Source organism: Dermochelys coriacea, chromosome 3 (genome assembly GCF_009764565.3).
Source record: "Dermochelys coriacea isolate rDerCor1 chromosome 3, rDerCor1.pri.v4, whole genome shotgun sequence".
In the NCBI taxonomy this organism is placed as follows: Eukaryota; Metazoa; Chordata; order Testudines; family Dermochelyidae; genus Dermochelys; species Dermochelys coriacea.
In genome coordinates, this window is record NC_050070.1 from 63,019,552 (window position 1) to 63,035,714 (window position 16,163).

General features: G+C 41.3%; 1 protein-coding gene across 1 annotated transcript; it reads left to right on the top strand.

The window, feature by feature from the left end:
- The first annotated feature begins 7,366 nt into the window (after window positions 1-7,366).
- Window positions 7,367-14,883, top strand: LOC119853785 (nuclear receptor subfamily 0 group B member 2-like). The gene is made up of 2 exons (XM_038397252.2): window positions 7,367-7,995; window positions 14,530-14,883. The coding sequence occupies exons 1-2, from the start codon at window positions 7,425-7,427 to the stop codon at window positions 14,781-14,783; spliced, it is 825 nt and encodes a 274-aa protein (XP_038253180.1). The 5' UTR covers window positions 7,367-7,424; the 3' UTR covers window positions 14,784-14,883.
- Window positions 14,884-16,163: the final 1,280 nt, after the last annotated feature.

Here is a 16,163-nt window from a genome sequence, read left to right on the forward strand (position 1 = left end):
TCCCTCTTGGCTCTCCAGTCAACCCACACACACCTAGGAGTTTTAAAATAATGTTCCCTTCTTGGGGCCTGATTTAAGTCCTCCCAACATACACATAGATCCTTTGGCCTATCTAGACTCAAACCCTTCCTTCCTTAGAGCTTCAAATTTACTGTTGTTTCATATCTTTAGGCTCCAGTTTTTCAATTCCTTCTGGGCAGAGGAGTTCTGTCAGTCCCACTCTCAACTCCTCTGGAGAGACCTCCCCTGGGTCTTTTCCTATCCTGGTTCCTGCTCAAGCTCTTACTGCCCTTGGGCAGGGTCTCCAAAGCTCTGCTTCTTGGGGCCGCTCTTGAATGCAGGCTCTAGGCTCCCCCTGACTGAGTTAAGAGTACTCCTTTTAACTCCCCAGGCAATCACATGACTTAGGCCCCCATTCCCAGCTTGGTCTAGTGATCTTTCCCAGAACTAGCTTTCTTAAAGGGGTAATGCCTTGGAACAGGGCTGGCTGGCCCTGAGTCCCTACTGCCTTTAAACGGGACAGATTACCCTCTTACAGGGCGTTGGAAATCTATGTTCAAATTTAGCAGCTGGAGCCAATTGTTCATAACATTAAAGAATCTAAAGTCCAAACCAATTGAAACTGTTTCAGCAAAAAAATGCACTAGGCTTTGAAATTGTAGCTTGGCCCAGGGTGCAGAAGCCCCCAAAAACCAATTCCTGGAACACTGATCCTGAGTTTGGAAGCACTAATTTCTGAGGATCCACAATCTTTGATGCGAGGCATTAGTAAAGACTTCTGCCTTAACCAGGGGATGGAAGTTCCACCCACACTGCTGTGGTGATAAGTAGCAAGCTGAGCCATGATCTCCTCCAGGCAGCACAAAGACCCAGTACTTGGAACCACCAGTTGAGTCTCTTCTTCCTGTCACCAAATGTGAAGTAGTGGATGGGTCAGGAAATAGCAGGTATCTCGCCCCATCAGGCAGCAGGTAGTTAGGAGTAGCTGCTGTGACCCCTGATCAGATGATAGCAGGAGAAACTCTCCCACCACTATGTGAGGAAAGCTCCCAACCTTCTCATCCACCAAGATGGGAGGATGGCTAGATCCTCCCGTTTCAGGAACTGGGTGAGAAAAGAGAAGGTATCTTCATAGCCCACTTGTTAAATTTTCAAACAAGTGGTTTCTTCCATGCTGCCCATCATGCTGGGAGGAACCCCTGTAGACATCACCCAAACTAACTCGTTATCCTCCTTCAAATCCCGCCTAAAGTCCATCTTTGCTGTGAGGCCTACAAAACACTTGACAATGGTGAGACTGTTGGTGTACTGAAACCTCTGTGTCATGCTGACCAGTACTATCTCATTGTTTCCTTGTGCTCCCTCATCTGTCTGTCTGCATCCACCAGTTTCCTATCTTATACCTAGATTGTAAACTCTTTGGGGCAGGAGCTGTCTTTTTGTTCTGTGTTTGCTCAGCACCTAGCACAATGGTCCTGGTCCATGACTGGATGATAATGCAATGAGCAGTGGCCAGAAACGTGGGGAGGGGTGATGCAAATTCCCAGCAATTAGGAAGAATCAGATGGAAGGAAGATTAAGGAGTCTTTAGTGAACTGGGAGGAAGAAATCTGTGTTGGGAAAGTATGTTTGGGGTTGCTTTTCAGCGATCTGGTCACTGTACTTGGGATTTTCTTTTCTTTCCTTTCCTCCTTGTCTTAGCTTCTGTTATTGTGGGCTGGCCTCTGGGGAAAGGTAGGCTTTTCAGGGGCTCTGAAGATTATGTAGTCAGGCAAGTGCACATTTATTTCATTTTTTAAAAAAAATCAGTTAAAGTCATTGTTTTCAACCTATGGGTATGCAGACTACATCTGAGAATTCCCAAGTGGTCTACATCTCCAGTTGAAATTTTGTAGGGGTCCACAAATGAAAAAATGGTGGAAAACCATTGAATTAAAGATTTGTTAGCTCTGGATTCCAGTTGGTGTTAATTGACGCCTGACAGCAAACTTAATAATCTCTGAAAGCAGCACAAACGAACATTGTTCTCCATTCTGCTAACCATTTCCTGTAGTTGTTTAAAATACATGAATGCTCTTCTCTCTGAGGCTGCCTATATCTAATGTTAGATGCTAAAGGTTTGTGTTATCTAATCTGTTGTGTTTATAGAGTGCTAATCACTAGTTCAAGGCATGTGCTTCCAGTGAAATAGGACACGAAATAGGTGAAATAGGTATTAGATGAAAGTAGACACCACTCTTGCTTTTCAGTGGTCTGGCCAATCTGTGAGGGATTTTTTTCCCTTCCTTCCTCCTTGTAGTTACTGTTACCGTGTGCTGGCCCCTGGGAAAATGTGGGCTTTGCAAGGGGCTCCAGAGATGCTGGACTAGACTGGTGCACATTGATTTTTCACTCTTTGAAAATAGTTCCTACTCTCCACTTTGATTTCTAACATTTTTGACTTCACTGAGCAATTATTGGTGTCATATCTTTATTTGTTTACTATGGCAGGTGGTGCATGTCCTACCATTGATAAGGGCTGCAATACAAACACTATGTACTTGGGTTTTATTCTGGAAAAGTGGCAAGCACCATCTGGTATGGTGATTTATCCTGAATGATAGGCTTTCTCCCCCCCCCCCCTTTATGAAGGTCAACAACTTTTTCAGTAAACATGCTGGAAGAGTAAGGCTTGCATAGAATAGCCTGATGTCCCCTTGTGCCCTTAAATTCTTACCAGAAAAAGAGCCTACAACAAAAAGAACCTACCCCAAGGAGAGCTTTGGAAGGGGAAGTATGCCAGAGATTCCATGAAGTCAACTAGAGACTTTGCTATAACTATTTATTTTTACATGGAAAGTACTCAAATTCTAAAGTGGTGGGCTGCAATATAAAATCTTAAGGCAGTCAGGCAGGCTCCTGATGCAGAAAATGATATAAATAGTAATTATATGAATAGATATTTATTGCTTATCTTATTGCATCTTTTTTTCTTGGCTTAATGAAAAAAAAAAGCAAACACCATCCTTTTTCACAATAAGCAGAGCTCTGATCATGGTGGGTCTCTTGCTGCAGTGCTGGTGCCAGCTCACTGAAATCAGCATAAGCTTCTAGATGCTCACCACTTTTGAAAAATCAAGTCACTTATTTAGGTGCCCAAATATAGTCTTGATAGGCTACCTTTAGGGACCCATTTGTTTTAAATGTTGACCAGTAATCCTAACGTACTTCAAATGGTGGTAGAAAATGCAGTCAGCTGTGCTCAGATCAGAAGTAATCCAAACAAAGACTTGAATACCCACGTTTCATTGGTAGCAGTTTTGTGTGTGGACACAATGCATTATAGGAGTCCAAATGGTGGTGAGTATGCCAAATTTCCCTTGGGTAGCAAGAATGATGACTGCAGGGAGAATGCAGTGTACACAAGAAGCATGTGTTGCTGTGCATGATCACCCCTTCTCTCTCTCTCTGTAAACTATTGGTTGAGAGTATGTGTAGGAGCAAAGCAGATAACAGTGGGGTGAAAACACACAACCTCGGCTCAGGCTATAATTTGAATGTACTGCCTTGTCAAGGCCTGTCTACCTAGCCACAGATGGATGGAGTATGAAAAAAGCCCCAGGTGAGGATATCTGGGGACTCCTAACACCAGAAAAATCTTTTTTACCTTGTGCATTCTCTTTTTAAAATTTAAAAATAGAAAATGTCATTGCAATTTGGGTGCAGATGTTTTCCCAAGTCAGTTAATGTATTGTAGGGGGTCCAGTGGCCAAGATTTAAAAAATGGCTGCCTAATTTAGAAGCATAAGTCTATATTCAGCTGCAAAGTTCTCAGCGTTTTTGAAAAGTGGCTCATTTAGAAGCTGAATGTTAGACACTTGCTTTTCAAAACCTTGCCAGTTGTTTGTTTCCAAAGTATTATGTTTTGCTTTACAATTTTGTTTTAAGCAATCTATTAAGCAGATGAAAATATTGATGATCCTTTACCAATTTTACTATAAGAACCTTCTCCCTGGCACTAACTTTTGTTCTGTATCATTTGGTAAACAATCATAAAGCTATTTAAGTGTACTGGAAAATGAGATTATACTTTTATAACAGGATTTTCCCTGCCTTTCCATGTAATACACTATGAAGGAAAATCAATGACAATAAAAAGAGGTGATGTCCTATGCCATATGTTACTTCCAGCAGGACTCTGTGCTTGTGACTAATATGCATATCAAACATGAGTGGGAAAGGAGTTAAAATAATCTGGGACGGAACTTTAATAAGCATAATTATTATTTGTGATGTAATAGACTGATCCGTGTCCCACTGAAGCCAATGGGCTATTTTCCAATGATTTCAGTACAGGATCTATCCTAAGGCATTAGAGCCTATTGTCCCAACTGGATCAGCACAACAGCAATGTGTAAACACTGACAGTACACTTTCGGTCAGGAAAGGGGAAAATCTATTCTTTGATGGACTCACAAACATAAATTGTGGGAGGGAACGAGTGTAGTAACTCCAGTCTAGATTTGGATCACTGCAAATGCCAGCCTACCTGTCCAACTTGAATTCTGCAACTACCCTCTACAAAAAAAAAAAACCCCAAACCATGCTCAAGCAGAACTTTTATAACATGAAAAGTAAGACGATCTAGAGACTCTATATCTACTGCAGACTTTTTTGTTGCTAACGGTGACTGAATGCACCCCTACATTCACACCCTATATACTATTGTACTAATCTTTGTACAAAATATGCTTGGTTAAGGTATCGTTTGAAAACTAACAACTCAATAACATCATAATGAAATGTGTGTGGCAACATTATATGTAAAGTGATGACTTCTCCGAATTATGTTGGTAGCACATGTTCAAACCTATGTAGCCTTGATTAGGCAGAACTGGTCAGGCAGGTCTTAAACAAAGGAATGTGTATTTACCTCAATTTACATTTAAGTAGTAAACAAGGTCCTTGAAATAGCAAGAATGAGACAAGGCAAATCTGCATTTTAACAGACAGCATGAAACCTCTTTCACCAGGAAACCCCATGTCTCCATCCTCACAGCTGGAAGGACCTTTATCTTGGGGTAACCTCAGCAAAATACATTTCAAAGGGTGACTGAACTATCAAAGTGAGGGGCAAAATACCCCAAATCTCTCTCCCTATCCATCTCTTTCCAAGTTTGTGGGTTTGCAATATGCTTGGAATATGCCTTTTGCAGAGCTAAAACTTGAAGTTAAACCCCACAGTTGATTTTCTTTCAGACAGGCTAGGATGTGTCTATAAAGACTTAAATGCAGAAAAATATAAATGTGGGTGGGTGCTTCATAATAAAATCTTAATAAAATTTTCCATATGTAAAATCAAGTGAGAGAGCTCTATGCAATGGAGAGCTGAAGCATAATTTCCCCCTTGTTAAGATTCAGTTCATTGCGTTCACAGTATTTGTTTTGTTATATATAATGTTCCTAATGATATATTTTAGCCCCTTAACTATAGAAGGAATGGCCATGATCATTCCTGTCTACTTGCTCTGTTTTAATATAGCTATACAAATCTGTATGTCACCACACTTATGCTCTAATCTAATTTTTTTAAAAACTCACATACAATGGGTGGCAAATAGAAGCTTAGGAAGGGAAGAGACAGTATGACACATTGTTTACTTTGTTTTCAGCAGTCAGTTCAGAGGCACCAGGCCATTACGTGGGCAATATGCCAACGTGGTTGCACAGCTTACAAGGAGACAATGTGAATGGGTTGAGCTGTGAAGCAGAGGACTAGGAGACATTTATCCAAAAACACCTAGCATCTTTTAGGTCCCTCTGCTATTGTTTCTTCATTATTCTCTATATAGGCTAATAGGATGAGTCCCTGTGTGCTATCATGGATATGGCCAGAGGTGAAATGTAGGTGGAAATATTGCCATGAAAACCAGTAAAGTTTTTGTTTGTTTTTCAAAATTTCCCATTGTTCTAAATAGAGCTGGGTGAAAATGGTCAGTGTAACCCCAAACCCCTAGAGATTGAATTTCAGGTTGTGTTGCAAAGTCTAAATGGAGGCCACTGTAATCAGAAAAAAAATTATCTGCAAAGGGGGAATCTGGGCCTGGTTTTGAATGCACAAGATCCCATTTGCAGTTGAACCTGGGACAAATGATGGCGTTGCATCAAAATCATGTAGCATTGTGGCTCAGAGGAGAAATCTGGCTGCTTTGACTAGATGTCACTTCAGGATTTGGAACCTGAGACTGAAAATGAAAACTGAAGAAGGGGTTTATGAACCCAGATAGATCAAACCAGAAAGAAGTATTTACAGCAATTCATAAAGCCCTAGTCATAATTATTGTAATTTGGGTTTCTTTAGTGCTTTTTAATCCAAACACATTCCCCAACATGGGCATGTTTCCAGTCAGGGAAATGAGGCACAGAGCAGTCCAGTGAGTTGCTCCAACTGATAGACATCTATGTATTTAATAAAAATTCTTTACTCCATCCTGCTGTGCTGTAGCCCTTGCTTAGTAACCATGTTACCTTATTGATGTTATCCCTGATTTTTCCCCTCTAACATTTTTGCTCACTTTATTGCATCATGCATGAAATTAGGCCCTAGTCCTGCAAACACTTAGCACATGCTTAACTTCATGCACATGAATACTCCTTTTTAGCCAAGTGAAGGTGTAAATGCCTGAAAGATCATGGCCTGAGTTTGAAAGTTCCCGAATGGAAGGATTGTGACCTTTTAGTCTAGCTCACTTTGGTGCTCTGTAAGAAATAATCATTACTAATTATACAAGACCACAATGCCTGCAAATATGTCCCTCTTAGGTCTCAAATTTACAGAAATCAAAATTTAGATTCACTGATGAAATCAATCAATAGCATTAATGTGTATAAATACACTTCTGCATCTTGTTTTGCCATGGACATGAACAAGGTCAGTGTATCTATAAAAATACAAGTAGCTTGTTTGTGCAGTTAGCATATTTTTCTGTTGACCTTCCCCTCAAGGGCAAGCTATATACGATACATAGCCTGCAATTGTAAAAAATATCACTATGATTGACAGCATTAGAGTCCTTGATGTCATGACATGGGGACAGTCACTACAAAACTGCAATGATGCCTGACAGCAAAGAATACCTCTTCTATTATTGTGTTTCTCAGTCAACCAGCCCTGGCTCTCTCATTCAGATAATTTCAGTCATGCAAGATACTGGGATTGGTTAAGCCACGCCTTGTTTGGCTGTGAATAAAAACACACTGGAGCAAATAAAGTTCAAGGTAGCTTTACAGCTCAGGGTCACATTTCAGTTCAGCTAAGTGTATAAAAAGCACACAATGCCTAGCTGTTTGGCAGAAAGACTCTCTTGCACTACAGCAGCATAGTTCTCCATATAATATCCTGATGCAGTGAGTGCACTGCTCAGGAAACCCGCAGGGAAGTGGTTATGAGTAGTCAGGCCTCACCTGAGAAGTTTAGAAAATGCCAGTGTGAGACAAGTCATCCCCAGAGCATCCTTTACCAGATCCTTAACAAAGAGCAGGATGAGACCACATGGCGTCCCCAGTACTACCCTCCTTGCTACTCGATATCAAGTGCTGGCTGTCCCTGTGAGGGCAACAGGAAAGTTGTCCTCAGAACTCCAGAAGTCACCTGCATGAGAGCTTCTGAAGTGCTCTTAAAGACGATAACTTTTATAAGAAACTTGCCTTCTTTTTATCATTTGCCCCAGGAGGATCAGGCACTTCTAGTACAACAGTGCTGGGCCCCTCTCTTTGTCTTGGGCCTGGCACAGGAGTGGGTGGATTTTGAACTGAAAGAGATTTCAGGCCCTAGTTTGTTGAAAAAAATCCTTCTCAATCAGTCTCTGACAGATAGTGACAAAGTGGAGAACTCCTCCCTGGGAGCATCATTAGCAGACGTTCAGAAGATGAGGAATTTCCTGGAGAACTTCTGGAATTCAGACATATGTGCAAAAGAATATGCCTATCTGAAAGGAATTATTCTCTTTAACCCTGGTAAGTTCCATGGCAATATTTGTAGACAAATGCACAGCTAAGTGTGTGTCTAAAAATATTTTAAAATCTATCTGCAAACAGATGTTTGGATTTTTAAACTGATTTCTGTCATCCTAGTTAACCACTTTCAAAATCAGCATTCAACAATGTAAGCGCTTTTATTCTGAATTTACTTCTGGTGATATCTAGGTTTATATATGCTCATCCTGTTACCCTTTGTAAAAACAAATGGCTTTAAAAAAGCCCTTTATTAAGAAATTATTAGGTCATATAAACTTACTGTGTCACTTAAAACTTTGATTTCCAGACTTATGGACACAGATAATATGGTTGCATTAAATATGTGGGAGGGATACATGTATACAATTTGATATTAGACACATTGTAACAGGACTTCCTCAATACCCAAAATATTTATTAAGAGATAAGGTAGGTGAGGTAATATCTTTTACTGGACCAACTTCAGTTGATGAAAGAGGCAAGCTTTTGAGCTCCACAGAGATCTTCGTGAGGCCTGAAGAAAAGTTGTGTGTCTTACCAACAAAAGTTGGTCTAATAAAAGATATTACCTCACCCACCTTGTGTCTCTCAGATCTTGGGACCAACACGGCTACAACATTGCAAACAATGTAAAATATTTATTGTTGAAAGTTCATCAACAAATCAGACATTATACATAAGCTGTGGGATCTGAGCATTGTGAGTAAGGCACCTATGAGATTGCATTGTGTTGTAAGTTGCATAGCGTTTTTTTTTAATATGTTGCGGCTTGAATTTAGCATTTTCTACACCACTTTTTTCACAGCTGGGTCGATGTATAACAATCACTAAGAAAACTCAGTTATGACCTTCTCACTCCTCATGGTTAGGGAGTGAGACAAATAAAGCTTACCCTTTGCGAAGGGGGTTGGCTACTTCAGAACCACAGAATGAATGAGGCATGAGGGGCCTGATCTGAAGCACCCTGAAGTAAATGGAATGACTCCTGTTCACTCCAGTGAGCTATGGATCAGGGTCTTGACTCCATCAATAATTACCATTCATGACACAACCATCCACAGTGTGCTCTATTTGGCACTACCCGCAGAAGAACACTTGCACATGTCAGCTACAGCAAAATGTCTGTCCATTTAGTGACATTTCTTGCAAGAAGCATTTTAAAAGTGTGTTTTAGAAGCAGCACTGGCTTCACATGTGTTTTCAAGTGGAATTCAAGATGTGGTTTTCATTGTTAAGGCATCTTTAGGGCATCTTATATTGTCTTGTGTATCCTGGGATGCAGCTACAGGAGAAAATTTGAACTGGTGGGATTTTTGCTTGCTTTACTGTGAATAATTTTCAGTTATTGAACTTCTGAAAATAAATTCACATTATGGGAGTGCAAAATCACACTGTGGTTTACAAACTTAAATTCCTTAACACACTTTGCCCCTCTGAAGAAAATATTTGAATGGGGAAACTGAGGCAGAGACAGTAAGTGAGTTACTCAAGGTTAAAGTTTCAGAGCCAAAATTAGAATTTAGGAGCCCATGGCTCATATTTCTATGCTCAGTCTACTAGCCTGTTCCTCCTTCCCCATGCCTATTTCAGTGCAGATTCATTTGTGCAGCTCTCATTTTTGGATTATTATATCAGTAGTTCTCAAGAAAATTCCACTTGCCAAAAGGTATTTAGTACATAAATTCAGCCATCTTTTGCATCACTGTCTCTGCTTCAGTGCTTGATGCTTGGTCCAATGTTAATGCTCTGCAAGTCTGAGCTGTAAGTGAGTTTCGAACAATTACTACCATCCAAAGTGCTTACTACCCATGAGAGGTTTTTTGTGGGCGTGGAGGGAGGGCTGGGGAATTCAAGGCAGGGTGCTCACTGTTTCTAGAACCTACCAGGGTTCCTCATGTTGCTGAACAGCAACTTCTCTAGCTGATTAAGGAGCAGAGTTTGTCAGGCTTTGAAGTTAATCCCCTCCTTGGCTGCAAGGATGATGGTTGTGACTCCGGTTTTAAGAGCATGCAAGAGCCTGGAAAGGCAAGGCTGAGTGACTCAGTAGCAATGTTCTGCATTGCCATACAGAATATTCAGAGTTGGTACTTATTTGTCACTCTCCGGGCCAATCGCAGTCTGTGGATTGGGCTCAGACAGTATGCTCTGCCCCTTGTGGGAAGGAAAAAGCCTCATGTCACTCAATAACGATGCCTCCAACAAACGGCAGGGCTGTGTTGACTCCAAAGGGAAGTCACTTAAGATAACCGTAGCAAGGAGGTTAATGTCTTGGATATACAGCTTTTGCCAGGAGAAAATGTGGGGGGAAAAGAGGGTTAAGAAAATCCTCAAGGCTTCCTCTGGGATGTGGAGAGAGGCTACTATGTAAATTATGGCCCATATCCAAGGGAGTGGATGGAAAATGCCCCACATATGTGAACAGTGAAGCTAAATAGCTCTGTTACTTCTGATAGTGCACTGAGAAACAAACAGTGATGAGACTGAAAGAGTGAAAATAGCATTGTTATTACATCAGGGCCAAATGCAATGCTAATGTTAGGACCATGTCAGGGTTTTTGTTATAAATGTCATTTTTCAGCGGTTTATAACTTGGTTGGAGACACTTGTACATCAGTGAATCTTCTTGCACATGATCTCAAACCAAGTGATTTCTTTGTATTAATATTTATAACGTGAAAACATTGGTTTGTTACATATAAAAGGAGGGAACAAATGAGAAAATGTAGCAAGTTTCAGGAGAAGAATCCATTCTGAGTAAATAAACCTCTTGATATCTTGCTTCTCACTATAATAGTTAGGGTTTTGACCTCTGCTGAGAGATTGCAACTCTAGTTACCTAGAAATCTAGGATGAGTGTAAAATACAGAGAAAGGGACAAAAATGACCACTTTAAACCCTTTGTTTCCAGCTACTCTAGTTGCAGCAAGGCCACCTCTTCTCCTCCTCCAGCTGCTATGGCCGGAGTGAAGATACCATCTAAAATCACTGTTTAAAAAAATAATCCATGAAGTTCAGCTATCTGGAGAAAACTCCAGGTTACTAGGCAAGACAGTGTAATCTCCAGCACTTTAAATTCTGTGGGTAGGATGCTCCTCCTTCAGAGCCACGTGTACAGGATACATGTCATGTACTGATCTCCCCATCCATGGGGGATTGGGGTCCGCTCTTTTTGTGGCACTCATCCTCCTATGGACCCTACAGAAGGCACTGCTCTATGGGCCTGAGATCTGTGCTGGGAAAAGAGGTGTGAGATGGGCTTGCAGAGGCAAAGGGCAGGAATGCTAGGCTGCAGGCCAAGGACAGGGTTAAGGGTATATACATCATTCCTTGTCTAAAGTGTGAAGATTCCTTGGGGGGGGAAAAACAGCCTGGAGTTGCACCATTTTTGCTACGGCCCACCCCCTTCTCTGGGGCTCCAGGGCAGGTGCAGTTAGGAGAATTCTACTGAAGCTGCACTGCCAGTGACCAGGGCACATTACCAGAGGCCAAAGCCAGTGCGTGAGGTTTCCCCATGGATTGCACTGAGATCCACACAGATCCTTGGGGGCCTTCAGAACTGGGATCACACTGCATGAACTTCTTTTGAGGAATGGCAAGCCCTGCCCTCCTGGATGGAATAATTTGTGAAGAACTAGATTCCTTGGGGAGATTTTCTGTTCACGAACCCTATCCCATGGGATTTGTCTTGGGAATACAATGGACCATATGGAGTCAGGCAAAGAGAAAATGGCAGCCAAGATGTCTGAAGTTAAAGAATTTACGTTAAAGCAAGCTCAGAGCCTTTTCCTGGGGAATTCTGTTCCTTTTCAGGTCGCTAGAGCCCCAGTCTCTTGGGCTTAAAGGGCTTGATCTCAGATTTCAGTGAGGCGTATCACATATTTTAACTTTAAACACCTGCTTAAATGCGGTGCTGGATTAGGCTAGAGTGCTGAGTATCCTGAAGGATGGAGCCCCACTGCATTAAGCAAGATGTATTTATTTAACTTGGCTTTAACAATTTCCCTTTTTTTAATCATAGCTTGATGTAATTAACATACTTTAATTGTGTGGATAAATGCCTACCTTCTCTGGGGATCGGTGTTCTGCAGCTCATTAATATAATTAAATAAATTACAGCAAGTGCAAAAAAGGACACTGTACTTTCACTGTATGACTTGCAGCACTTTATTTAGAAGTATAAAGGAAGGACTCAGTTATTTCTATATACAGATGTTCTGCTGTAATTGTCAGACCTTGTGTCTGCCACTGGTTTAGCTAAATATAGTAGAATGAGAACCTGAAGTCCTGTTTTATGTGATAAAATTGAAAATTAGGAGACCTACAGAATGAATTATATCACTACAGGTCAGTGGAATATTAGATTTATACTGTCAGTCAGCTTTCCTGTCTACTGTTTCATTTCATTCAGTAATTTTGATGACAAGCTAAATAAGTCATCTTATTATTTTATGATAACCTCTTTCTTTTATATATGGATTATTTCAAACGTCACACCATGCATAGTTTTACATGTGGCTACATTAATTGTTTTGTTATATTACTAGTACCAAATTTGATAGCATTTAAAGGCCAAGGGATTCCCCTTATATCTATTAGTTTTTGCACTTGATGTAATAGCATTGACTGTGTTGGATTTAGCATGATCCCGCAAAACAATTGGGTATGATTGAAGTCAATGGGACCACTCCTATGCTTAAAGTTAAGCATGTGCCCAAGTGCTTTGTTGGATCAGAGTCTTATACTGGAATAGTTAAGAGGAAGATCAGGATCCAAGTGATTATATTAAGGTAGCATGGATGAGATCCTCACTCTTGGTTTCGTCCCCCTTACAGCAGTAAAAGCGGCAGAGAGGTATAAAAGGGTGTTAAAAGCCCCTTAGCTCAGGGGTGGCCAACCTGAGCCTGAGAAGGAGCCAGGATTTACCAATGTACATTGCCAAAGAGCCACAGTAATACGTCAGCAGCCCTCCATTTGCTCTCCAGCCCGCAAAGCCTCCCACCCACTGGCAGCCCCACCAATCAGAGCCTCCCCCTCCCACCCCGCACCTTCCAATCAGCTGTTTCAAGGTGTGCAGGAGGCTCTGGGACGGGGGGGGGGGGGGCAGAGGGAGGAGTGAGGGCATGGCAGGTTGAGGGAAGGGGGTGGGAAGGGGTGGAGTGGGGGCAGGGCCTGTGGCAGAGCCAGGGGTTGAGCAGTGAGCATTCCCTGGCACATTGGAAAGTTGGCGCCTGTAGCTCCAGCCCCGGAGTTGGTGCCTATACAAGGAGCCACATCTTAACTTCTGAAGAGCTGCATGTGGCTCCGGAGCCACCAGTTGGCCACCCTGCCTTAGGTGACTGAGGGAGAATACCTCAGTGCAGGCACTGCAGTTAAACAGCTATAAAGCTGCCTTTTGAGAACCCCCCTTGCAACCTCTGGCATAGGGAGTGAGCTTGGATGGGGCTGGGGACAGGATGGGTGTGTTGGGGGTGGGTCACAGCATGCAGAGTTGCTGATTCTGGGCAGTACTGTGGCCCACAGGGCAACCCAGGAAGACTGCTATAATTTAGTATTTGTCTATGCATGCTACAGTGGTGTGACTTCTAAAGCACAGGGTCTACAAGGACCAATGTATGCATAACACATTAGTGCGCTTTAGAAACCCCACCCCCATAGTGTGTATTACCCCGCTGTGTGGACAAGCCCTTTGACAGGCCCCCAGGCCTATCTAAGCTATGCTGGGGTCCTCTCCAGCCTCAGAAGCAGCTGAGGACTGGGAAGACAGTGGTTCTCAACCTTTACAGATGACTGTACCCTTTTCAGGAGTTTGATTTGTCTTGCGTACCCCCAAGTAGTTTTTAAGTGAAATGAAACTTACTTACAAAATCAGACATAAAAATGAAAAAGTGCCACAGCAGACTATTACTGAAAAATCACATATTTTCTCATTTTTACCATATAATTATAAAATAAATCAATTGGAATATAAATATTGTACTTGCATTTCAGTGTATAGTATATAGAGCAGTATAAACAAGTTATTGCCTGTATGAAATTTTAGTTTGTACTGACTTCACCAGTGCTTTTTATGTAGCCTGTTGTAAAACTACAAAAGTATCTAGATGAGCTGATGTACACCCCTGGAAGACCGCTGGGTACCCCTGGTTGAGAACCACTGGTGTAAACCCACCTTCGCTATCTCTTCCCATAGGCTTTAAGTTCTGTGCTGTCTGTCTTAGAGGTATAGCACAGAATCTGCCTCTATGTGTTTAATCTAAGTCACTTCCCTAATATTATCTTTTTTTCTAAAACTTCATTTTTAATATAATAGCCTGATTGCATTATACTGGGTTTTAAATGCTACACAATGTTTACTAAAGCTACCTAAGCACATTTTCCCAACTTTCTAAAATGAATAAATAAAACAAGATTTTTTTTAAAAAAAAGACAATAAATACTCCTAGCTGGAGGGATGGATACAAACCCTTACAGAGGACACATCATAAACTAATTTTACTCAAAAAAGCTTTCTTTGTTTTATTCTTGTTTTTACAGAACTGCCTGGCCTAAGATTTCGTCACTATGTGCAAACCCTGCAGCAGGAAGCCCAGAGCACTCTAATGGAATTTAGCTCAATGATGTACAACAGAAACCTAGGCAGATTTGCTTGGATTCTTGGGCTGCTCGCCAGCCTCAAAGCCATTAATGCAGAGACTATTGCAGAACTCTTCTTCAGACCTATTTTAGGAGAGGTTAACCTAAATGATTTACTTCTAGAAACCCTGTATTTCAAGCAAGACCTACTTTAAAAACAAAAGATCTTTTTGTGTTCCTAAATAACAACCACAACAAAGATTTAAGAGGGGGAAAAGTTTTATGGTCAATAAATTAAAGGTAAACATAGATTAAAAATTGACTAATGTAACATTGCTATTTATTTTTTTGTAAAACTAAATGTGATCATGTAAACTTCAGACTAAAAAAATATTAAATACCAGTTCATAAATCCGTATGCTATATCTGGAAGAGATTTGTCCTAACATACCACGAGGAAGTATGAAAGATATTAACATCATCTCCAATCACTGTAGTTCCAACTGTATTATTTCTAATGTTCATTTTCACAACCACTTAAAAAAAGTTTCAGAGTAGTAGCAGTGTTAGTCTGTATCAGCCAAAACAACGAGGAGTCCTTGTGGTACATTAGAGACTAACAAATTTATTTGGGCATAAGCTTTTGTGGGCTAAAACCCACTTCATCAGATGCATGGAGTGGAACATACAGTAGGGAGGTATAAATACACAGCATATGAAAAGATGGGAGTTGCCTTACCAAGTGGGGTGTCAGTGCTAACGAGCCAATTCAATTTAAATTGGAAGTTGACAAGAAGGATTGGAAATCACTTTTGTAGTGTTAATGAGGCCAATGTAAACAAGGTGGCCCATTTGAAACAGTTCACAAGAAGGTGTGAGTATTTAGCAAGGGGAAATTAGTTTTTGTAAAAACAATGAGCAGTACTGGTGGCACCTTAGAGACTAACAAATTGATTTCATTTCTGTAGTGACCCATCCACTCCCAGTCTCTATTCAGGCCTAATATGATGGTGTCCAGTTTGCAAATTAATTCCAGTTCTGCAGTTTCTTGTTGGAGTCTGTCTTTGAAGTTTTTTTTGTTGAAGAACTGCCATTTTTAAGTCTGGCAGGGTCTGTTGTGACCCCAGACACAAGAATGGATAGCAGGGAGACAGTCTTTACTGTGATCTCAGTTCTCCCACTGCTGGTGCCTATGCAGCATGGATGAGTTGGAGGAACAGCCTCGCTTGAATGCAGAGGGGTGAGGAATGGTGGGGAAGAGAGACAGTACAGGGTGGGAGGATAAGAGCCTGGGGTGGTTAAGTGTAGAAGCTGGGAGAGGTGTACAGGGATAGAAGATGACAAGGGGAAAGGATAGGAATAAGGGGAAAGAAACTCACCCTGTTAACGCTGCTTCTAGTCAATTACCACCCAGTGTTCCTGAGTAGCTAAGAGAAGATAGTTCTAGGCCAACTACAAGTTTGTAACTGAAGGTAATATCTTACCCTTGGCATGGTCTGGATTCAGACCAGGACATTGGATAGAAAAAGCTTTAGATGGATGAACTCCTCCTGTCTGTGGTCTGAGAACAGACATCCACTCTCATCCTCCTACAC